Below are 26,515 nucleotides of genomic sequence, written 5' to 3' on the forward strand. Positions count from 1 at the left end.
TTGAGCCCCATTGTACATTTCTCAAATTTAAAAGCACTATATTTCTAAAACTATGAAACATTTCAAAGATTCCTTTTCAGGCAAACATGTCCACCATAAGATGAACCTAAATAGGTTTCAATGGGGTTTCTAGGTGTAAGTATGTAGGACTAGTAGCATGTCAAAGTTTGTGCTATTGCCCTTGAGAATGCTTTGGGCGTTTAAGTTAAATAACTCAGAAACTACAAAACATTTCAAAGTAAAAAGTTCCAGCATGTGTCTCCACAGTAAGCTGAATTATAAAAAGTGTGATTGGAGTTCCTAGGTGAAAGTGCTTTTATGACGTGCCAATATCTGCCATTGAGCCCCATTGTACATTTCTCAAATTTGAAAGCACTATATTTCTAAAACTATGAAACATTTCAAAGATTTCTTTTCAGGCAAACATGTCCACCATAAGATGAACCTAAATAGGTTTGAATGGGGTTTCTAGGTGTAAGTATGTAGGACTAGTAGCATGCCAAATTTTGTGCTATTGCCATTGAGAATGCATTGGGCGTTTAAGTTAAATAACTCAGAAACTACAAAACATTTCAAAGTAAAAGGTTCCAGCATGTGTCTCCACAGTAAGCTGAATTATAAAAAGTATGAATGGAGTTCCTAGGTGAAAGTGCTTTTATGACGTGCCAATATCTGCCATTGAGCCCCATTGTACATTTCTCAAATTTGAAAGCACTATATTTCTAAAACTATGAAACATTTCAAAGATTCCTTTTCAGGCAAACATGTCCACCATAAGATGAACCTAAATAGGTTTGAATGGGGTTTCTAGGTGTAAGTATGTAGGACTAGTAGCATGCCAAAGTTTGTGCTATTGCCATTGAGAATGCATTGGGCGTTTAACTTAAATAACTCAGAAACTACAAAACATTTCAAAGTAAAAGGTTCCAGCATGTGTCTCCACAGTAAGCTGAATTATAAAAAGTATGAATGGAGTTCCTAGGTGAAAGTGCTTTTATGACGTGCCAATATCTGCCATTGAGCCCCATTGTACATTTCTCAAATTTAAAAGCACTATATTTCTAAAACTATGAAACATTTCAAAGATTCCTTTTCAGGCAAACATGTCCACCATAAGATGAACCTAAATAGGTTTGAATGGGGTTTCTAGGTGTAAGTATGTAGGACTAGTAGCATGCCAAAGTTTGTGCTATTTCCATTGAGAATGCATTGGGCGTTTAAGTTAAATAACTCAGAAACTACAAAACATTTCAAAGTAAAAAGTTCCAGCATGTGTCTCCACAGTAAGCTGAATTATAAAAAGTGTGATTGGAGTTCCTAGGTGAAAGTGCTTTTATGACGTGCCAATATCTGCCATTGAGCCCCATTGTACATTTCTCAAATTTGAAAGCACTATATTTCTAAAACTATGAAACATTTCAAAGATTCCTTTTCAGGCAAACATGTCCACCATAAGATGAACCTAAATAGGTTTGAATGGGGTTTCTAGGTGTAAGTATGTAGGACTAGTAGCATGCCAAAGTTTGTGCTATTGCCATTGAGAATGCATTGGGCGTTTAAGTTAAATAACTCAGAAACTACAAAACATTTCAAAGTAAAAAGTTCCAGCATGTGTCTCCACAGTAAGCTGATTTATACAAAGTGTGATTGGAGTTCCTAGGTGAAAGTGCTTTTATGACGTGCCAATATCTGCCATTGAGCCCCATTGTACATTTCTCAAATTTGAAAGCACTATATTTCTAAAACTATGAAACATTTCAAAAATTCCTTTTCAGGCAAACATGTCCACCATAAGATGAACCTAAATAGGTTTGAATGGGGTTTCTAGGGAGGATAAGAAAAAACGACATACTATAGTTCATGGTTTCGGACGGCATACTATAGCATGTCGTTTTTCGTGATTTTGGAGGATTTGAAAAAAAGATGAAAATCATGAAAAAACGACATACTATATAGTCCATCGTTTCAGATGGCATACTATAGTATATCATATTTTCATGATTTTGGGACACTATGTCAGAGCCAGGACTTGAACCTGCAGCCTCCTGATTCCCAGGCAGGCTCTGCACGCAGTGAGCCACTGTGCATGCTGTTCTCAAAAGGCCGAATAGATAATGACAGAAGAGCCAGAGACTTGTTTTCATTGTGGTTCATAAACATTTGAACGTATAGAGATAAACAACAGCAAAAGAAACAATAGACAAATCTCCTGTTATTTTTTGTATTTTATATTTTTATCAATGCTGTTACTCAAAGGGAACGGCAGACTGCATTGTGGCAGGTAGTAAGTAGATCAGTGATTTAGCACACTGGTTGCATAATCTGGAGGTTGTGGGTTCAAACCCTACTCAAATATTTACTTGCCAAAATCTGCCATTGACCCCCATTCTGAATTTCTCAAATTTAAAAGCACTATATTCCTAAAACTATGAAACATTTCAAAGATTCCTTTTCAGGCAAACATGTCCACCGTACTGTGTCTGCACAGTAAGCTGAATTATACAAAGTGTGAATGGAGTTTCTAGGTGAAAGTGCTTTTTTGACGTGCCAATATCTGCCATTGAGCCCCATTCTGAATTTCTCAAATTTAAAAGCACTATATTTCTAAAACTATGAAACATTTCATAGATTCATTTTCAGGCAAACATGTCCACCGTAAGATGAACCTAAATAGGTTTGAATGGGGTTTCTAGGTGTAAGTATGTAGGACTAGTAGCATGCCAAAGTTTGTGCCATTGCCATTGAGAATGCATTGGGCGTTTAACAAATGCTTTCTTAGTTTAGTCATAATAATAATAGCTCAAATTTATATAGCTATAATGATCACGCCTCACAACAACATCCCCCTCCTCCCTGGTAATGTTGTTTTTGGCAGCAAATTTAGATTTTAGTTTTAGTCATCGTCTCTTGAATAGTTTATTTAGTTTTAGTCACATTTTAGTCACCCGGAATGTTTTAGTGTTAGTCTAGTTTTAGTCAACTAAATGTCATAAGATTTTAGTCGACTATTTTCTAGTTGATTTAGTCGACTAAAATGTATTTTGGCGGGTCTTGATGCCATCGTAATGGCTGATTTTACAGTTGCTGAAAATAGCCAATCTACAAGCTCACAACGCGTTTTCAGAATGCAACCAAGGCTACAGGATCTCTTGTCCACTAATCCCTTCCTAACATTTTAGTCTAGTTTGTATTTGTTGACGAAATTGTCGTTATATTTAGTCTTAGTTTTAGTCATCATAGCTTAGTTTTCATTTAGTTTTCGTCAGTGAAAAAAGGTAGTTGACGAAACATTTTTCGTCTTAGTTTTAGTCGACGAAATCAACACTGCTCCCTGATAACCCAGAAATGAAACGGAAGCTGGTTACAATGGGAGCCTATGCCTGGCATAGCTTAGCTGTGCTTATGATACCACCTAGCGGGCAGAAAAAGTGTTACACATACAGTACCAGTGAGCTGGATTGTTACATACGTTACTGTACACACATATTCGGCTATTCACAAGGAATCTGTACAGACATACATTTTATTTATATTATTCCAACGATCACATCAACATCAACAATTTAAAGATGCACAACCTTTGGAGGAATACAGCTGTTGTAACTGGAGAGAGAAAAAATTAAAGAGGGACTGATCAGGACACAGCACAGCTACACTCCATTCTACCTTGCAATGACACTGCATGGTTCTCCACATCCGGCTCGAAGGACCACCAGCAGTCCAAATGGACCCTTGACGGGTCTGCAACTTTTGAGTAAACCAAATGGACCCGTACGGGTCCATTTGGTTCACACTGAGGATTTTACAGTGTAGATGTGAGATTCCAGTAATAGTTTAGTTAAGATATTCGTAACCTTAAAAAAAAGAAAGAACATTTTTCATTTTTGAAACCGTGCCGGCCTGCCTCTCCATATTTAAACTTAATTAAATTTGATATATTTATTCCCATAATAAACTTTGTCATAATACAGTGTCACACAAAAACATAAAATATAGCCTAGATCTACAAGCTCACAACAGAGCTTGTAGATCTATTTGTTCCATTTAGAAGTTTGTGTGTGTGTGTGTCTGATGTGTGTGCTATAAATATTGAAGCATCAACACTCTCCACTGTAAAACTCCCGGTGTTAATTTGACTGTTTAAGGGTCCATCATGTGGATCCCCGGTGGTCCACGGACCGTAGGTTGAGGAACGGGTGTTGTGCGTAGACCACAGCGCAGCCTGGTGGTAAAGGATTGATTTACACTGAGAAGTCTGAGGGTGTGATTGTAAACAAAAAACAAACAATCAAGTTTATACACCATTGGTTCTCAAACTGTGTGAGCTTATAGATCTGTGTTACTGTATTCATAAACAGCGTGCCGTCACACACACAGGTCCAGGAGCGCCTTGGGAAATTATTGACAGCCTTACCTAATTATTAATATTGCAACATAATGTATACGACTATAGAAAAAATATTGTTTTCTTTTAATTGACTGATCTGTATTTCTTCGCGAACTGAGGCAAATGCTAAACCCTATTTTCTTTTTTTTAACCATCTTAAACCTGGAGTCCCTGTTTGTCATTATACTGTATACAAAACTTACATTTATTTGATCTTATTTATATATAATTATATATTATTTTCACACTTCACAAAGTTTCTAAATATAAAATAAATTGCGTCGGGCGTGACGCATTGTGAGCACGTGGAATTTTGCTATGACTACTGCTGTTAAACAGTGGATCAGTGATCAGAGTGGCCTGGTAGAACAGTTCGATCCCGGGCGAGTGCCCAGAGTTAGTGTCAAAGTGTCCTTGAGCAAGACTCTGAACCCTTAATTGCTCCCGATGTGCAGGCTGGTGCCTTGCATGGTTTCCTCTGTCATCGGTGTGTGAATGGGTGAATGTAATGCACAATCTATATAAAGGTGTGTGAATGTGTGTGTGTGTGTGTGTGTGACTGTAATGCACAAGCTTTGGATACAAAGTGCTATACAAATGCATGTTTACTATCTATTGACTACAGGTGTGTCTGAACCACTTGAACCCTTCCGTATTCTGGGGCAGCCGTTCACCAAACATAGCCGATGTTAAAAAGCTAAAGAGTGTAGATGGTAAGCACTGCTATAGAGCAGTGCTTTTCAACCTTTTCCATATCAAGGCACCATTATTTATTCAGCGTTTGAGCCACGGAGGACCACCATTTGATGACATTTAGCCTCTCAGACCCATTTGAGCCACGGAGGACCACCATTTGATGACATTTGGCCTCTCAGACCCATTTGAGCCACAGAGGACCACCATGTGATGACATTTTGCCTCTCAGACCCATTTGAGCCACAGAGGACCACCATGTGATGACATTTAGCCTCTCAGACCCATTTGAGCCACGGAGGACCACCATTTGATGACATTTTGCCTCTCAGACTCGGAAAACTAAAGAATACTTTGCTGTCGTTGAATACGATTTTGTCCACAATTCCACGCCGTGTTGATGTTGGTACTATAGGAGAGACAACAGGCAAACGTTGATCAAAAATAACAATCCTTCTACATTCAGACTTCTTGTTAATGAAGTAACGCAGATTACCCAATAATAATTTAACTCTTGAAAAGTGTAAAATGAAACCAAATTGGACCCGTAAGGGTTTTCATTTTACACTCTCAAGAGTTTAAAGATCTATAAAGGGTCCATTTGCTTACCTATACTTTCCATCATTTAGCTGAGGGACCACCTGAAACCCCTAACCCATTCAGGACGGGAACCCCTTTTGGTGTTTTAAGCATTATGTTATACTTTAGTTATTGAAAAATAGCAGATCTACAAGCTTGTAGATATGCTATTTTTGAAAAATCGTGAAAATGTGGCGCAAATTTCAAATATATTCTTTCAGAGTGAACATTTTTAACTCAAATCTTTGCTTCTGGGGGGGGGGGGGGAGGTCCCTGGAACAACATTTTGAGATGGGGGTCGGCGGCAAATTACATATAATTTTTGGGGGTCCTTGACGTGAACATGTTTGAGAGCGACCGATATAGTATAGGGTTTTTCGAGAAAACGGTCAGGATTTAGACATTTTGTAGAATCGTCCTAAAGGTCTAAATGGGGTCAAGGACCACAGTACTGGTGGTCCCCGGACCACCTGGAACCCCCTCGGGGACCACAGTACTGGTGGTCCCCGGACCACCTGGAACCCCCTCGGGGACCACAGTACTGGTGGTCCCCGGACCACCTGGAACCCCCTCGAGGACCACAGTACTGGTGGTCCCCGGACCACCTGGAACCCCCTCAGGGACCACAGTACTGGTGGTCCCCGGACCACCTGGAACCCCCTCAGGGACCACAGTACTGGTGGTCCCCGGACCACCTGGAACCCCCTCGAGGACCACAGTACTGGTGGTCCCCGGACCACCTGGAACCCCCTCGAGGACCACAGTGCTGGTGGTCCCCGGACCACCTGGAACCCCCTCAGGGACCACAGTACTGGTGAGAGTGTTTGTTCCGCAACGGATGTCTACAACCATCTCTCCAGCTCTTTAGTAAACAGAAAATACATTTTACAAGTTAGGATATCAATTTCATCCCATCAGGATAAATAACTCACACAGGATACCAGATAAACCAGAGGTTACCAAAGTGGGGTCCGGGGACCCCCAGGGGTCCTTGAGGGAGTTCCAGGGGGTCCCCCAGCTAACTCATAATTAGGAACCAAATGGACCCTTATGGGTCTGTAACTCAGATAGTTTACAAATGGAACCAAATTTTGGCTCTCAGAGTTAAATTAACATTGATTTTACAATATAAAAGGGGTCTCAGAGATAGAAATGCCATTAAATGGGGGTCCGTAGCCTAATGCATGTCAAGCTGGGGGTCCTTGAAATGAAATGGGTTGAGAATCACTGCTAGAGCCGTAAGAATCTTGATCTGCGATGTGATTTTACACATAGCAGATCTACAAGCTCACAATGGCTATGTTAAGCATGCAACCAAGTGTAAAATGACTTACTGGATACTGGATCTCTTGTCCACTAGTCCCATTTTAGTCTAGTTTTTTTTTGTTGACGAAATTGTCAATATATTTAGTCTTAGTTTTAGTCATCGTAGCTTAGTTTTCATTTAGTTTCCATTTAGTTTTCCTCAGTCTTAGTTTTAGTCGACGAAATCAACACTGGTACTTCCGACAAAATCCCTCTTCCACCAATACACTCTACAACGTACTGTAGGTCTGGACCAGTGTGCCTTTTTACGCCTTTAGTCAGACAGTAGCCCAGTGTTTCCCAAAGTGGGGTCCGGGGACCCCCAGGGGTACCTGAGGGAGTTCCAGGGGGTCCCCAGCTAAATGATAGTTTGGAACCACATGGAACCTTATGGGTCTGTAACTCTGAGAGTGTACAAACCATTTGTACACTCCGAGTTAAAATAACATTGATTTTACAATATAAATTGGGGGTCTCAGAGATATAAATTCCATTAAATGGGGGTCCGTAGACTAATGCATGTCAAACTGGCGGTCCTTGAAATAAAACGGGAATCACTGCTAGAGCCGTAAAAATCTTCTCTTATGGGGGTCCCTAGCTGGCATATCCTTTCAAATGGGGGTCCGCAGGGCTAATTAGTGTCAATTTGGGGGTCCTTGACATGAAAAAGTTTGGGAACCACTGCAGTAGCCTATCCTGTATGAGCTCTCGCTCCCGATTGGATGAAATTGGTATCCCCCCGACCTGAAAACTGAAGAGCTGGAGAGACTCAGTGATTCTCCTGTTACCAAACAAGCACTCGTAGCCATCACAACTAGCTATTTATCACTTATTTTAACCAATAAATAAACTAAACAAAAATCAAGGTACACGCCCTGTCAGAGTAAAACGTCATTATCTCTTAGATAAAAGATACAATGTTAACAATCTCCAAAGATTGACAGTATTCTATTACAGGTCCACACAGGTTGGACACGGTGATGAGACGCTGGCTGCTCATTGGTTGGGTGGGTGGGTTGGGGGGGAGGTGAGGCTGCTGATTGGTCGGTTTGGAGGTCAGTTGTTGGCGGCGTCTGCCTGCTGAGGCCAGTTGTCTTCATCCAGACCAGAGTCTTCCTCCTCTTCTGTCGACACCTTGGTGGGAGGAGCCCTGGAAATCAAACAACAATCACAATCACCTGGAGTTGATTTGAATCATAGCAGATTAACCCGTTTCCGCGCCATTGCCGTAGATCTAGGTAAATTAATGTGGTTACACACCGTCTGGTGCAGTTTTTTTTCCCCCGCAGTGATTTGCGAGATCCGGAAGTAGTAGGTTCTCACTAGCTGTCAGCCTGTCACCATCACCCCACTAGACAGTAGAACGTAGTAACTATCACTAGCTGTCAGCATGTCACCAAAACCCCACTAGAGAGTAGAAAGTAGTAACTATCACTATAGCTGTCAGCATGTCACCAAAACCCCACTAGAGAGTAGAAAGTAGTAACTATCACTATAGCTGTCAGCCTGTCACCATCACCCCACTAAACAGTAGAAAGTAGTAACTATCACTAGCTGTCAGCATGTCACCAACACCCCACTAGACAGTAGAAAGTAGTAACTATCACTAGCTTTCAGCCTGTCACCATCACCCCACTAGACAGTAGAAAGTAGTAACTATCACTATAGCTGTCAGCCTGTCACCATCACCCCACTAGACAGTATAAAGTAGTAACTATCACTATAGCTGTCAGCCTGTCACCATCACCCCACTAGACAGTATAAAGTAGTAACTATCACTATAGCTGTCAGCCTGTCACCATCACCCCACTAGACAGTTGAAAGTAGTAACTATCACTATAGCTGTCAGCCTGTCACCATCACCCCACTAGACAGTTGAAAGTAGTAACTATCACTATAGCTGTCAGCCTGTCACCATCACCCCACTAGACAGTTGAAAGTAGTAACTATCACTATAGCTGTCAGCCTGTCACCATCACCCCACTAGACAGTTGAAAGTAGTAACTATCACTATAGCTGTCAGCCTGTCACCATCACCCCACTAGACAGTAGAAATTAGTAACTATCACTATAGCTGTCAGCCTGTCACCATCAACCCACTAAACAGTAGAAAGTAGTAACTATCACTAGCTGTCAGCCTGTCAACATCACCCCACTAGACAGTAGAAAGTAGTAACTATCACTACCTGTCAGCCTGTCACCATCACCCCACTAGACAGTAGAAAGTAGTAACTATCACTATAGCTGTCAGCCTGTCACCATCACCCCACTAAACAGTAGAAAGTAGTAACTATCACTAGCTGTCAGCCTGTCACCATCACCCCACTAGACAGTATAAAGTAGTAACTATCACTATAGCTGTCAGCCTGTCACCATCACCCCACTAGACAGTATAAAGTAGTAACTATCACTATAGCTGTCAGCCTGTCACCATCACCCCACTAGACAGTTGAAAGTAGTAACTATCACTATAGCTGTCAGCCTGTCACCATCACCCCACTAGACAGTTGAAAGTAGTAACTATCACTATAGCTGTCAGCCTGTCACCATCACCCCACTAGACAGTTGAAAGTAGTAACTATCACTATAGCTGTCAGCCTGTCACCATCACCCCACTAGACAGTTGAAAGTAGTAACTATCACTATAGCTGTCAGCCTGTCACCATCACCCCACTAGACAGTAGAAATTAGTAACTATCACTATAGCTGTCAGCCTGTCACCATCAACCCACTAAACAGTAGAAAGTAGTAACTATCACTAGCTGTCAGCCTGTCAACATCACCCCACTAGACAGTAGAAAGTAGTAACTATCACTACCTGTCAGCCTGTCACCATCACCCCACTAGACAGTAGAAAGTAGTAACTATCACTATAGCTGTCAGCCTGTCACCATCACCCCACTAAACAGTAGAAAGTAGTAACTATCACTAGCTGTCAGCCTGTCACCATCACCCCACTAGACAGTATAAAGTAGTAACTATCACTATAGCTGTCAGCCTGTCACCATCACCCCACTAGACAGTATAAAGTAGTAACTATCACTATAGCTGTCAGCCTGTCACCATCACCCCACTAGACAGTTGAAAGTAGTAACTATCACTATAGCTGTCAGCCTGTCACCATCACCCCACTAGACAGTTGAAAGTAGTAACTATCACTATAGCTGTCAGCCTGTCACCATCACCCCACTAGACAGTTGAAAGTAGTAACTATCACTATAGCTGTCAGCCTGTCACCATCACCCCACTAGACAGTAGAAAGTAGTAACTATCACTATAGCTGTCAGCCTGTCACCATCAACCCACTAGACAGTAGAAAGTAGTAACTATCACTACCTGTCAGCCTGTCACCATCACCCCACTAGACAGTAGAAAGTAGTAACTATCACTATAGCTGTCAGCCTGTCACCATCAACCCACTAAACAGTAGAAAGTAGTAACTATCACTAGCTGTCAGCCTGTCAACATCACCCCACTAGACAGTAGAAAGTAGTAACTATCACTACCTGTCAGCCTGTCACCATCACCCCACTAGACAGTAGAAAGTAGTAACTATCACTATAGCTGTCAGCCTGTCACCATCACCCCACTAGACAGTAGAAAGTAGTAACTATCACTATAGCTGTCAGCCTGTCACCATCACCCCACTAGACAGTAGAAAGTAGTAACTAACTAACACTATAGCTGTCAGCCTGTCACCATCACCCCACTAGACAGTAGAAAGTAGTAACTATCACTATAGCTGTCAGCCTGTCACCAACACCCCACTAGACAGTAGAAAGTAGTAACTAACTATCACTATAGCTGTCAGCCTGTCACCATCACCCCACTACAGTAGAAAGTAGTAACTATCACTAGCTGTCAGCCTGTCACCATCACCCCACTAGACAGTAGAAAGTAGTAACTAACTATCACTATAGCTGTCAGCCTGTCACCATCACCCCACTACAGTAGAAAGTAGTAACTATCACTAGCTGTCAGCCTGTCACCATCACCCCACTAGACAGTAGAAAGTAGTAACTAACTATCACTATAGCTGTCAGCCCACCATCACCCCACTAGACAGTAGAAAGTAGTAACTAACTATCACTAGCTGTCAGCCTGTCACCATCACCCCACTAGACAGTAGAAAGTAGTAACTAACTATCACTATAGCTGTCAGCCTGTCACCATCACCCCACTAGACAGTAGAAAGTAGTAACTATCACTATAGCTGTGCCTACTCAAATCACTTTACAGCGGTCCATTCATTCATACAGTGGGAGGTGAAGCGGCAAACAGTCAACGACAGCGTCCTCACTTCCCACATTCACACACCAATGGTGGCGAGCTCACACCGACCGACTCATTGGAGGCAATGTAGGGTTAAGTGTCTTGCCCAAGGACACCTCGACATGTGGACAGAAGGAACCGGGATTCGAACCGCCGACGCATGGATCATTGGACGACCTGCTCTACCTCCTGAGCCACAGCCGCCTCATGGTAAATGGTACATTCATAAAGCGCCACTTATTCAAGGTGCTTTACATAGATCAGGGGTTCTCAACGTTTTTGGCTGGGGACCCTCCCCACCCCCAATACAAACTGACTGCAAAAATAACCTTAATAATAGAGATCATAAATGAATACTGAAACCAGATATAATCATTAAGGAATGTTTATGCATGTACTATGTACACTCTTCATTTCCATTTTCCAGCCATTCAGTTGATTAAAAATAAATAAATACAAATCTTTTCTTTTTAATAATTTGGGGACCCCCCAAAATAATTTGGCGACCCCCCGAGGGTTGATGACCCATGGGTTGAGAACCCCTGACATAGATTGTACATTACATTAATCTATTCACACACATACATTCACACACCAATGGTGGAAGAAACCATGCAAGGCACCAACCAGCACATCGGGAGCAATTAGGGGTTCAGAGTCTTGCTCAAGGACACTTCGACACTAGCCTCTGGGTCCGAATCCACTTCAATTTGGCATAGAGTAGCGCAAACGTCGATCACTCTCTGCTGATTTCTGATCGTCTGCACCTTTGTTAAATTGACGCACACCCGTACACACACACACTCCTCTCTCTCGCTCTAATTAATTAGTCTCATGTCCAGCAGCTGCGCAGTTTCTCCCGGCGGATCCTGCCGGGAGCTGCCTATGCCACAGAAAGCATAGGTGAGTTCCAGGCTACTTCGACACTGACTCACTGACTTAGAATTCTCAATCTCTGCCAGAACCAGACCCTATACCCGACGTTTTCGGGTAGGGCCCAAAATGCACGCTAATTAGTCGGGCCGTGACGAGCCTCGGGTTCTGTGATCGAACTGGGAACCTTGTGGGGTTGGATAATCCACACACACACACACACACACACCTGAGGTACGTGGGTTCGGCCAGTCCTTGGACCACATCCTTGTTCAGCTCCACAGCTATGATGTCAGAGTGAGGGACCTCAAACATGGGCTCCAGCAGCAGTTTCTCCTGCAAGTTACCACGCACGCACGCACGCACGCACGCACACACACACACACACGCACACACCTTTTATGAACCACTACAACGATAATTCAAAAACACTTTCAGCTGAGACCGAAAAGGCTCAATTTGGTGTCTCTCTCTCTCGCTCTCTCTCTCGAATTTCACAAAACGTTCCAAGATGAATTAACCACTTAAAGCTGCCATTAGCAATATGTAAAAAAAAAAAAAAACTTCAATGACCTTTTTTCTTTCTTTTTTTAGTATTCAGACAGCCAGCAATGGGTAAAACGCTCCCAAAACAAATGTAGTCTCTGTGACACATCTAGGGGCCACAATCTGCATTCAAAGATTTTCCTAGGAACATTGTCATTGGTCATTGGTAAAAACAAAAACAAAAAAACAACCAGGAAGTAGACAGGCAAATCGACCAATGACAAGGCTTCTAGGAACATCTTTGAATGCAGATTATGGCCCCTAGATGTAAAAAAAAAAACGAAGAAAAAAACAACATTAATATTTTGACATATTATTGCTTAGAGCAGCTTTAACATTAACATTATTTAACAGTGAAAATACCTGATCTAAAAGCTATGTAGAGCTATATCCACCATTTAGGTTTTTATATAGTATTACTGTTGTATTTTTTTTAAAGTGTTTTTTGTAAAATATTTTTGGGAAACACTACAGCCCAAATAAGTTCATTACTCCAAACGTTGACTGGTGACCAGTGACCTCTACTGGCCAAATGCAAGACTGCAAATGAGGCAGATGGGCAACACATGTTCTTCACATTCAAACTTTTTTCAATTTCAAGAACCACCATGTCTCTGAGAGTGTGACACCAAATGGACCCATAACTCTCAGAGTTACAGACCTGTAAGGGTGCATTTGGTTCCAATCTGTGCACTCTCAGAGTTACAGACCTGTAAGGGTCCATTTGGTTCCATGTGTACACTTGCATAGTTACAGAACCTGTAAGGGTCCATTTGGTTCCATTTGTACACTCATAGTTACAGACCTGTATGGGTCCATTTGGTTCCAATCTGTGCACTCACAGTTACAGACCTGTGAGGGTCCATTTGGTTCCATTTGTACACTCATAGTTACAGACCTGTAAGGGTCCATTTGGTTCCATTTGTACACTCTCAATTACAGAGCTGAACGTTTTTTGTGTGTGTGAAATGATTAAGAAATATCATATAGTTTTGTTTAGGATCCGTTTTTTTATTTTACCTGGAAAACGTTATAAAATGAAAGAGTTATTGTAGGCCATTAGATCAATAAGGTGTGTCAGATTCCATTCCATTTGAAACGTTGATAAAGTGTCATCTCATCATTGTACCATATCTTTGCAACGGCCGATCGGTTGCAACTCAAAGTATTTTGAGGAAACAAACGTGTTACGTCATTTTAACCCATTTAGGCCTGACATTGAAAAAAACGTCTTCTAAATCCTAACTGTTTTCTGAAAAACCCTATTTCTATGTCAGTGGTGATCAATATTTCATGTCAAGGACCCCAGAAACTATATGTAATATGCCTCCGACCCCCATCTGAAAATATGTTGTTCCAGGAACCCCCCCAGAAGCAAAGATTTAAACGTTACCTCTGAAAGAATATATATGCAAAGATTTGCACCGTATTCTGACTCGGTAGCGCGCCACCGAGTGGCGCGCTACGAGCTTGGAGATCTGCTATTTTTCAATAGCTAAATCATACCATAATGTTTAAAACACCAAAAGGGGGTTCCCGCCCAAAATGGGTTAATTAGCGAGGCCATAAGGGGGGTTTAAGGGGTATAAGAGGTGATGATCGTACCATGATGGATCGTAGTCCGCGCGCTCCGGTCTTCCTCTCCAGTGCCAGCCTGGCGATGGCACTCAGAGCGCCCGGGGTCACGTTGAGGACACACTGGAACAAAACAAAATCACACCCGTGTGAACTGAGTGGTGCAACTCCCTCTCCCTCTCTCTCTCTGTAATTAGCACTAGGCAACAGTGCAACACTATCTCTCTCTCTCTCTCTGTTTCTGGCACAACAGTGCCACTTTTGCCCCTACTGGTACTCATAGTCACATAGGTTAGTGGTACTCATGGTCACATAGGACGGACATTGCTGTTCCTTGGAGTGGTTGCACCACTCAAAAAAAAAGACCACATTCAAAGAACTCATTCACCACCACAGTTTCTCTAGCCCCATTTAGATCAGGGGCCGATTCTAAGAAAGAGAAACAGAAAACAGTTTTCTGAAAAACTTTTCAGAAAATGTATGCTTTTCTATGGCATAGGCAGCTCCCGGCAGGATCCGCCGGGAGAATCTAGACGCAGCTGCGCGACATGAGACTAATTAATTAGAGCGACAGAGAGAGAGAGTGTGTTTGTGTGCACGTGTGTGCGTCAATTTAACAAAGGTGCAGACGATCAGAAATCAGCAGAGAGTGATCGACGTTTGCGCTACTCTATGCCGAATTGAAGTGGACTCGGTCCCAGACTTTTTTTTTCTCCCTGGAAATAAAAACGTCTGGGTTTCCGAGGCTACTATGTCAGTGGTTCTCAAATGATTTCATGTCAAGGACCCCCAGAAATTAAATGAAATTGGCCGTCGACCCCCATCTGAAAATATGTTGTTCCAGGGACCCCCCCCCCCCCCCAGAAAGGAAAGAATATCATTATATTATATTCAAAGATGTGCGGAAGCTAACTGTACCTGTATGTCTTGTGTATTTGTACTGTATGTCATGTTGCACCTTAGTCTTTAGTACTGTGTACTTGCACTGCTGTAATGTTGTAGTTGTATGTATAGGACCCCCTCCCTCTACAACGAGATGCTGAGGGGCCATCCTCTCAATAACATTGTAAAACTAGAAAAAGTGCCCCTCGGGGCACAGGTCTCCACCAGGCAAGGTCAGGTTGTGGCCTCCTGGTGGCGCTATAATAGGCCAATGTGAAAAGGGTGCCATTTCTTCATACGCCTTTGATGGCAATTGGATGATTTGAGGCATTTTGTTCCAAAAATGTGTTTTGCAAAAATCAACCTGTTGGTGGCGCTATAACAGGCCAATGTGAAAAGGGTGGGATATATTCCTCAGCCTAGTAAGAAAATGTGTGAAAGATTTCACGTAAATTGCATGCTGTGTTCATGATTTGAGGCTTTTGTTCAAAACGGGGCAATCTTGCAAACTGTGAAAGCCAATTATAGCCAATTAGGATGGAATATGAAATATCGGACAGATCCGACTTGAGTACATGACCATAGAAATACTGTGTAACGATTTGTGAGATTTTTGGACAGAATCTGGAGGAGTAATATAAAAAAATGTGTTTTACAAAAGTCGGCCTCCTGGTGGCGCTATAAAAGGCAGATGCGGAAAATGCAGATCAAAGGTTTGTCCTCGGCCTCTAGGGAGTGTGCATGCAACGTTTCACGCAGATCGGTGCAGTTTTAGGTAAAAAATGTGAAAAGCTGCCTCATGGTGGCACTATAACAGGCCGTTCTGGAAAATGTGGGGCAGAGGTTCATCGTTGGCATCCAGGGAGTGTGTGTACAAAGTTTGGCATCGACCGGATTAACGGTGCCGGAGATTAGCTGGTAACAGACGGACGGAAGGACGGACACACGGACGGAGTGCAAAACATACTCTCTCCCCATGCCTTCGGCCTGGTGGAGACAACAACAAACATGGCTGCCCCCACTGTGGTAACTTGCGGTATTATGTTATACTTTAGCTATTGAAAAATAGCAGATCTACAAGCTCGTAGCGCGGCAGCTTGTAGATCTGCTATTTTTGAGAAATCGTGAAAATGTTTCTTTACAAAAAGGTTTTAGAAACATCATCATCCGACATATTTTACCATGTTTGTTTATATGCTAGTAGCGCTTCCCAGGTCAAAATGGGCTAGTTACCTTGTCCATGTGGAACAGCGCGCGGTACTGGGGTACCACAGCGTTGCGTGGCTCCGTCAGGATGCGCACCAGCATGTCCTGGTCCAGGCCGTGCAGCGGGACCACCACGGGCAGCCGGCCCACGAACTCGGGGATCATGCCGAAGTCGATGAGGTCGCGCGGCTCCACCAGCCGCAGGAGGCGGTCCTTCTCCTCCATCTCCGCCACCGCCGCGTCCGCCGCCTCGCCTCCTCCTCCTCTGACGTTGGCTAGGTCGGCCGCCGCCGCCGCGCGCCGCCCAACGCCCAGGTTGGACGGGGTCCCGAAACCCAGATACTGCAGAGGAGTAAACGGTAGGATACTGTTATTATTACAAGTAAGACGCGCAAACGTGGGAAGCGAACGCAGCTGTGTGTGTGCGTGGGTATGTGTGCGCGCGCGCGCGCGTGTGTGTTCTTTTTGTGTGTCACAGTGTGACACACACAGACAGACAGACATGTTCTGCCTGGGTTACATAGTAATGGCTCAGTGCATTCGCAATTATTATTATTAAGGGACCAAGAAGTCACAAAGTGACTTTGGTCACTTATTGTTTTTGTGTGTTTTTTTCTTCTCCTTCTTCTTCTGCCAAAAATAGCTGTTCTGGCTGAACCGTGCAGTCGGTTTTCGCAAAACGCGGTAATCTGGTAGAGGGCCATGCCAAACGGTGACTATGCTAAGCCCATGACGATTGGCCAAATGGTGGCGCTATAGCACTCAATTGAAAATGCAAACTTGGACGTGCAAATATCTTGAACCGTTTGACCGTTGGCAATGACACTTTGATACACATATGTGTCTCCTCATGCCGAACAACTTTCATGTTCTGACTTTTGACCTCTGACCTTTAGATCACAGAAAATACATGTTCAGGTACGGTAGGTGAGTAGCTATTTATGAACTTGATCTTTAATAGTGTTCCAGTTCCAATTTTGTCAGCTCCTTTCTTTGTGTCATCACTTACGATTCCACTTGTTTAATCTGTATCCCTGACTGCGTTCTCTATCCTGATCGGATGAAATTGGTATCCCAGTAGTTTCAGTTTCTGGAAATGCATTTTCTGTTTTGTCTTTTGGTGTTTTAAGCATTATGCTATACTTTAGCTATTGAAAAATAGCAGATCTACAAGCTTGTAGCGTGGCACCAAGTGCCGCGCTACGAGCTTGTATTTTTTGTTTTATCGTGAAAATGTGGCCCAAATGTTTGAATATATATTCTTTCAGAGCGTTCGTTTTTTAGCTCATATCTTTGCTTCTGGGGAGGGGGTCCCTGGAACAACATATTTTCAGATGGGGGGGGGTCGGCGTAGAAGGCATTTGTAGAATCAAGTCAAAATGGGTTAGTTACCTTGTCCATGTGGAACAGTGCACGGTACTGGGGTACCATGGCGTTGCGTTACTATTACCTTGTCCATGTGGAACAGCGCGTGGTACTGGGGTACCACGGCGTTGCGTTAGTCATACCTTGTCCATGTGGAACAGCACGCGGTACTGGGGTACCACGGCGTTGCGTTACTACGAGCTTGTAGGTCTGCTATTTTTGAAAAATCGTGTGTCATGTTTTAGAAGACGTTTGTAGAATTGAACTTAGGTCTAAATGGGTTAAAAGGGCGTGTGATAATAAGGCGTCATCAGTGTTTGACTGTGCCGTTTATACATTGTCTAATAAACTAATCAATCAAACCGAAGGAGCTCCAGAGTGGCTCAAAGATGGCTCCATGGTGTTTCGAGTGCAGAGGGGGGCCGGGCACGGAACGCAACTATGTTGTGCGCATGCGCGGCACGGAAAGAAGGGTTTTAAGTAGAGATGTCCCGATACTGTATCGGTACCGGGAAAAGTATCGGATCGACCCTTATTTGTCATATCGGTAAATATGCCAGTCTAACCACCGATCCGACACAATGGTAAGGGGTTGACACTATGGCAGGTAAATAAAATGTTGGGGCATGTGGAGTTTGCTTTGGAGTTGCCCAAACTGCAAGTGCACATTTGAGTGAGGAGTCTGCTATAAACACAACACAAGATATATAGCTAGATAGCTATAAACACAACATGAGATCACGACAGTGATATCGGTATCGGTATTCAGTATCGGTATCGGCTAACACAGAAATTGAGGTATCGGGATCGGATCGGAAGTGGAAAAAAGTGTATCGGGACATCCCTAGTTTTAATGTTAGGGTACTCATATGACTGAAGGGTGTTAGGTTTAGGGTACTCAGACCTTCAGACCGATGGAAGGGTTATAGTGTTAGGGTCCTCATAGTCTCGCGTATAGCCAGACAACTATTCCACAATCTCCGAATGCTATATATAGAGTCTGGAGCTACACCTCCCGAAATCTGAGTAAGGAAGCTGCCATTTCCTTTCACTAAAATATATTTAAAAAATATCTTTACATTTGATTAATTTCTATTTCTATTTCTGCTAAGCAGCGGGCTATATATGCTTAGGTGATTTATATTTAGGAAACATTTGCGGGACTGTAAAGACAAAACGGAAGTGGGGAGGAGGCTCCACTTCCACTTTATTGCTTACTCGCATCCGTTGCTCCAGTCTGTGACGGAAGCATTTATATTTTATAGGGCCGGGACTTTAACGCGTTAATTGAGATTAATTAACTACAGAAAAATGTACGCGTTAAAAAAATTAACGCATTTAACACTTTAATTGCCCGGAACTATTTAATCCATTACATTCATGCGCCCAGTCGATTTATAAACACGGACGCCTTTTCCGGACGGACCGGCCGGAAGTTCATGATGTTGTGTATAGGGTTGGGATTCGGAACCGGGTCCATTTCAGACCCGGTTCCGACATTGCGGATCCGGAGCCGGTTCCATCGTTTTTGTATTAACGGTTCCCCAAACGGTTCTCATCAGTCGTCATTTAGCTCCGCTGTGTCTGTGTGTGCATGCAAGCAGAGCCTGGGGTGACGTCACCCCACCTACAGAGTGAGTGGGGGACCGCCGCGGAGCGAGTGGGACACTGGGAGAGTATGTTGCACAGATCTCTCTCCAAAGTGTGGTTAACAGAGAGGGAAATGACTGAGGCTGAGCAGTGAGCACGCAAAGTGCAATAAATGCGATGCTATAGTTCCCTCTGCAAAGGTTGTTGCAACTTGTACCACGTCCACATTGAGGAAACATCTCAAAATCAATATGCCTACACGAGTCCACAACTCACGAGAATAATCTAGGCACATCGCGTTTGTGAGCCATGCGGAAAGCCGTGCCCGCTCTCCCCGCAGCTTCACCACAGCCGACGGGGGACGATCTGATGCAAGGCTGGTTTACTTTCCCCAGGCTAGTAACGTAATAGAAAATAAAAACTACTAACGTCTACAGAGCTTTTCATTAGGCGTATTGTACAACTGTTGTTAATGGTGTTAATTTAGAACGCCAATGACTCGACGTCTTTCTGTCTGATATTTTATGAATCACGTTAACTATAGAGCCAAATCAATTTGTCTGCACTTCTTTTTTACAACTTATAAGCAACTCAACTGCTTTTGATTTGGCTCTAAATTAATCGCGTGACTGTTGAGAGCCCAGCGTTTAGGTGCATATACCTCCATAGATTGATTACTTTATAAACAGTTTGCAGAAAAAAGCACAGGAACGTAGCCTATACAGTTCAATACAAGGTCTGCTAAGAGGATTTTATAATCCAAGAAAGCACTATGGCTTGTTTCCATTGAAATGAAATGAAATGAAATTAAATTAAATGATTACTATATTTACCCAGGGTATCTGGGCTAAGCTCAAGAACTTGTTTCCAGCCAGGCCCTGCTCATAGAACACATTTCATCGTAGTGGTTCAATGCCTTGTTCAAGGGCACTTCAGCGGTGGTAATTTTAACGTGTCGGACCGCTGATTCGAACTGGCGACCTTCCGGTATCAAGACCGCTCCGCTATCCGTTCGGCCACCGCTGCCACCGCTGCCATTAGGGTAAGGGGTCCTTCATATTACATTAATCTGAACATTAAAGACAACATTTGTCACCACAACAATATCATTATTGCAATGTGTACTGTATATTTAATATACAGTAGGCTACAAATTGCAATATACAGTACAAATTGCAACAATGATATTGTTGTGGTGGCTAGCTGCTGGTGGTGGTGGTGGTGAAGTTTAAATAATAGTGCCACCTCATAATTGTAAAGTGCATTTTCAATAATTGAATTAATGAATTTGTGTTTATTATGTACTTGGTTAGGTTAGTTATAATATAAGCATAATCTATGTCAGAAAAAAGGGGGAAAAAATATTAGGATCCGTTAAGGGAACCGTTAGGAACCGGAACCGTTAAGAGGGATCCGGGAAGGATCCGGATCCGTTAAAATCCTAACGAATCCCAACCCTAGTTGTGTAGCAGCTAATAGCCACAGCACTTTAGAATCGATCGACAACAACGGGAGACAAGAATAAATCTATCGAGACTAGCGACTGGACCGCGGAGCGCCGTCTAACACAGGATCTTTTTTCAGAAAAAGACGGGATGATTTAGATCGCGATTTATGAACGTTTTAAGATTTTCGTTTTCATCAGCTAAACAGAGGGAGTTTTTTGATGACGTCTCAGTCTTGCGCGTCACCGAGGAGAGCCCAGCAGGCGCGCCTGGGCTATACAGCCATGCGATCTGTTCTCGTATCAATAAACTTCGTCTTTAGGACAATACTTCGTCCTGAGCGTCGGGCGTTACTAATAGAAAGGACAAAGAACTTCGTCCTGGGCGATTAATCTGTTAATCGCACCTTTTTTTTCACCGCGGAACGTTTCTCACTGTGTTTCTAGTAGTACTGAATTGGCTGCGGCACGCGAGCTGCAGCAGCAGCAGCAGCAGCTGTTGTTGTTGTTCACTCTACACTACAGGCTACAGCTTCGTCAGAAAGCCCAAAATCCAAACCCAAATGAATCGAATGAAGAAGCCGCTTATATCGCTTTTGCTCCATGGATGGGACATTTAGATGTAAAAGCTATCGGATGGACGCTTGGATAGCGGCATGGCTGTGTGCAATGTCAGAGGGAAACGATCCATTTATGACCAACGTTAGCTTATATGCTAGGCTTGCTAGCTGCTTCAGTTTAACATGTCTCACAGACCACCGGAGACGCGCAGTGATTTCACCACAGCACGAAGCTGTCAAGCTGTCCTCGATGCGAAACATACTGAAGTAGCAAGCGACAAGCGTGGGTCAGCCCCAACCTCATGTGAAATGTTTCCCCCATAATAAAGTTGTTTTTATTTGTTCTCATGCCCCGCCATGTAAAGCACATTTGAGTATTTCATATACACACTGAAGACACTATATAGGCACTTGCTGCTCTTGTTTATCTGTTGGGATAAAAAAGTTGTATTGCTTAAAGGGGAATACCACTAATTTTCAACATTTTTCTATGGAGTTGTGTGCACTGGAAATATTAAAGTCCCCCCATTATGTGTTGCCTATAGAACTGGAGGTCTGAAAAAAACTAACATTATGAAGTACATTTTTGTGATGTCACTGAGATGTACTTCATAATGTTACTGATTTTTTCAGACCTCCAGTTCTAGGCAACACAGAATGGGGGGGACTTTCTTATTATATCCACACAACAACTCTAAGGTATATTAATGACAGTAAAATGTTGAAAATGAGTGGAATCCCGTAGTAACTATTCACTGGGATACCAAAAAACATTTGAAAAAAAAGGTTTCTCACTGTTCTCGGGTTGAATATTGATATGCGATTAAAATGCGATTAATCGAGATTAATTAACTACAAAGCCTCTGATTAATTAGATTTTTTTTTTTAATCGAGTCCCAGCTCTAATATTTTACTCATGATCAGAGCTTCCGTTGCTCCAGACTGTGACGGAAGCATTTATATTTTACTCATGATCAGAGCTTCCGTTGCTCCAGACTGACGGAAGCATTTATATTTTACTCATGATCAGAGCTTCCGTTGCTCCAGACTGTATGACGGTAGCATTTATATTTTACTCATGATCAGAGCTTCCGTTGCTCCAGACTGTGACGGAAGCATTTATATTTTACTCATGATCAGAGCTTCCGTTGCTCCAGACTGTATGACGGAAGCATTTATATTTGACTCATGATCAGAGCTTCCGTTGCTCCAGACTGTATGACGGAAGCATTTATATTTGACTCATGATCAGAGCTTCCGTTGCTCCAGACCGTATGACGGAAGCATTTATATTTGACTCATGATCAGAGCTTCCGTTGCTCCAGACTGTATGACGGAAGCATTTATATTTTACTCATGATCAGAGCTTCCGTTGCTCCAGACTGTATGACGGAAGCATTTATATTTGACTCATGATCAGAGCTTCCGTTGCTCCAGACCATATGATGAAGCGTTTGAACATTGCGAGAGGCAACAGTCTGGGCAACGCGAGGCTACGGGTCCTCGGTACCTTCTCGTTCTTCCTCCGGCTGATGATCCTGTCCAGGCCGTTGAAGGCTCCGGACGCAACAAACAGGATGTTGGTAGTGTCCACCTGAACCGTCTCCCCTCTCAGCTTCCTGCTGTTCTTCTCGGGGACGTTGACGATGGTTCCCTCCAGGAGTTTCAACAAACCCTTCATTAACAAACAAACAAACAATGACGATCCCAGTTAATTCATTCATCACTTAAAACCAAATAAACCCCGATACTGTTCCTGCCCCGACTTGCCTTGCATGGGGGTACGCATTTGCGTTTGCTGATCCTAAACCAGCATAATCATCACACAAGTAACACCGCCATGTAGTAGGGGATATTATTGTCGGAATCGTTACGCGGTGGATAAAAGCATGAAATTTGGTACAGATGTCCCTTGGGTCATCCTAAAACATCCCAGAAGGGGTGCCGAAAAAAATCTTAAACAGGAAGTGAGTTATGGACAAAATTCAAAATGGCCACCTACAGTGTTGTCGATTGGCTCAAAAGACGCCAAAATAATCTCCAAAAAGCATACAATTTGGCACACATGTCCCTTGGGTCATTCTAAGACATCCTAGAAGGGATTCCCAAATAAATCTTAAACAGGAAGTGAATTATTGACAAAATTGAAAATGGCCGCCTACAGTGTTGTCGATTGGCTCAAAAGACGCCAAAATAATCTTCAAAAATCATAAAATTTGGCACACATGTCCCTTGGGTCATTCTAAGACATCCTAGAAGGGGTGCAAAGTAAATCCTCATTATCATTGTCAATATTCAAAAAACATCTAAAGAAATATCTTATTTCTTCCTCTCTGTAGATTACATGATTTACTTGTATGTGTTATATTTTCTTTAGTGTGTTTGTTGTTTGTATTGTTTATTTCCCTTTTTTGTGCAGTCTGTGTTTTTTATTTTCTTTATTCTGCCCCCCTTTGCCAAACTTGTAGACTTTTGTATTGTTCTTAATTTAACTTTTAATCTGTTTTAAATCAATTGACCTCATACAGGAAAGGATTCCAAATAAGCCAGCTGGCTTCTTCCTTTCCTTGCATTGTATTTTTGTTTTTTGATATGTATTGTCTATCTTTTGTACTACATGCTAAATAAATAAACCTAAAACCTAAACCTAATCTGAAACAGGAAGTGAGTTATTTACTAAATTGAAAATGTGTACAGTGTAGTCGATTTACTCAAAAGACAACAATAAAGAATCGCATAAAAGCATGACATTTGGCACACATGTCCCTTGGGTCATTCTATGACATCCTAGAAGGGGTGCCCACAAGGGGTGTTGTTGACAACATTGAAAATGGCCATATACAGTTGACAGATAATGCAAAAGACACCTAAAGAATCGCATAAAAGCATGCAAATGTCAATTGGGTGATCTTAGCATCCTACAAGGGGTGCCCAAAATGTTTTAAACAGGAAGTGAGTTTTTGGCTAAATTCAAAATGACCACCTAAAGCATGTGATACAAAAGAAAACCTATGGTTAATCCTTTTGAAGTGCTTAGGCAGGAATCAAACAGTTTTGCAGTAATTGAAATATGCACCTGTGTTCTGTATGGCAAGACAACTGACATTAAAAATGTCAATGATCTCTAAGGAAGGACCTGTTTGCTCAGAAATGTCTCTCAATGGAAAATATACCTCCCACACAGGCTGCACTTCAAATTGAGCAGTTTACCAATCTGAATTTTGGTCCAGAAGCTGTACCTATGCTGGTCCTATGCAAGCTCTACCATCTCCTGAAGAATAGTTTGTAGAGAATTCCTCAAGTGTTGCTGCAAAGCTGAGCCCCTCTGTTTGAGAAAGTGTAGTTGCCGGGATGCTGGGTTACCTTGCACAGCATTATATCAATGTGCTGGTAATTGTGAAATGGCACACAGTTACTAGAAGAAAATAAATAAGAAGATAGAGTCCAAAGTAGAGTGCAAAATAAATAAGATTGCAGAGAGTAAAATAACAATATGCAGTGTAAGATAAGATGCTGAGTAAAATAAATAAGGATATGCAGAGTTAGATGAATACAGATTCAAAGTAAGTAAAGTAAAGAAAAGGAAATAAATATGATGATGTATAGTGTAAATGTAAACATAATATGCTAGGTTATACATTCTGCAGTTGTCAACAGTTTAAACATCTATTTAGAATTTCTTCTAAATGGATTTTTGTTTTTCTAATTTTTTTAATGTATCACCTTTAGAAATAATAGGTAATTTCTGGTGGCCATTTTGGATCTTTATTTTCCTTTCCTTTAAAAAAGCCTTTAATGTGTCCACATTTTTGGGCACCCCTGCTGAGATGGTGAGATACACCCTAAAGAGGGCACGTACAAGATTTGTTGCTTGTATGAGAGTGTAGGAGAAAACTTTCGCACACCTAGAAATCAGGCGTATGCACAGGTGCGTAGGCCTCATAGACTCATATACCGAGCAAATACAGTGTGCGGGTGTACCTTATTGCTTGTATGAGAGTAAAAAACAATATTCAGAGTAAGCTAAGATGCTGAGTACAATAAATAAAGATATGCAGTTAGATGAATAAAGAAGATTCAAAAAGTAAAGTAAAGAAAGAAAATATGATGATGTAGTGTAAATGTAAACATAATATGCCAGGTTATGCAGACGGCAGTTGTCAACAGTTATACAGCCATTTAGAATGTCTTCATCATGGTCCCTTCCAAAAAAGTTCAATAAACAAACAAACAAATAATCCCTTTTAGGAAGGAGCACAATATGCTTTTATGACGTCTCTTCTTTTGCATCAACTGCTTTAGGCGGTTATTTTGAAATTAGCTTTAAAATAAATGTGGGCACCCCTTGTAGGATGACCCAAGGGACATCAGATTATTTTGTGTGCCACATTGTATGCTTATGGAGATTCTTTAGTTGTCTTGAGATAATCGACAACACTGTAGGCAGCCATTTTCAATGTTGTCAATACCTCACTTCCTGTTTCGGATTCCTTTGGGCACCCCTTCTAGGATGTCTTAGGATGACCCAAGGGACACATGTGCAAATTGTATGCTTCTATGAGATTCTATAAGCTTTTTGAGTCAATAACCAACACTGTATGTGGCCATTTTAAATTTTGTCAATAATTCACTTCCTGTTTAAGATTTATTTTGGCACCCCTTCTAGGATGTCTTAGGGTGAACCAAGGGACGTGTTTGCCAAATGTTATGCTTTTTGAAGATTCTTTAGGCTTTTTGAGTCAATCACCAATAACACCGTAGGCGGCCATTTTCAATTTTGTCAATAATTCACTTCCTGTTCAAGATTGTTTTTGGCACCCCTTCTAGGATGTCTTGGGGTGACCCAAGGGACATGCGTGCCACATTTTATGCTTTTTGGAGATTCTTTTGGTGTCTTTTGAGTCAACTCTCAACAGTTTTGGTGGCCATTTTGAATTTTGTCCATAACTCACTTCCTGTTAAAGATTGTTTTGGGCACCCCTTCTAGGATGATTTTGGATAACCCTAGGGACATCTGTACCAAATGTTATGCTTGTATCGATTGTATCGATTGTCATGCGTGTATCGATTGTATCGCGTAACGATTTGGCTATTTTTTGATGATAGGAGTTGTGCCCCAATAGAGGGCTTGATCTCTGGTCATATTAAGATTTTTACAATATATTATCTATTGGTAATCATTCATAGGGTCTTTTAAAAGTTTTTAAAAACAATTGTGTATTTTTAGCATTGACAATA

General features: G+C 42.1%; 2 protein-coding genes across 2 annotated transcripts in view; both read right to left on the reverse strand.

Annotated features, from left to right (window-relative positions):
• The window catches only part of pkp3a (plakophilin 3a), a 486,421-nt gene that overhangs the window by 44,450 nt on the left and 415,456 nt on the right, over positions 1-26,515 (reverse strand). The gene's annotated exons all lie outside the window — the stretch shown is intronic.
• Positions 3,506-26,515, reverse strand: part of LOC306923738 (ATP-dependent clpX-like chaperone, mitochondrial) — a 38,208-nt gene continuing 15,198 nt past the window's right edge. Inside the window, exons 11-15 of the mRNA XM_079502011.1 lie at positions 22,788-22,952; positions 16,346-16,660; positions 14,261-14,353; positions 12,339-12,445; positions 3,506-8,114 (exon numbers count right to left, since the gene is read on the reverse strand). Coding sequence (XP_079358137.1) covers positions 8,021-8,114; positions 12,339-12,445; positions 14,261-14,353; positions 16,346-16,660; positions 22,788-22,952 — 774 coding nt within the window. The 3' untranslated portion in view covers positions 3,506-8,020. The remainder of the gene's footprint in view (positions 8,115-12,338; positions 12,446-14,260; positions 14,354-16,345; positions 16,661-22,787; positions 22,953-26,515) is intronic.

Source organism: Electrona antarctica (assembly GCF_951216825.1).
Source record: "Electrona antarctica genome assembly, chromosome: 5".
Taxonomy (NCBI): Eukaryota; Metazoa; Chordata; class Actinopteri; order Myctophiformes; family Myctophidae; genus Electrona; species Electrona antarctica.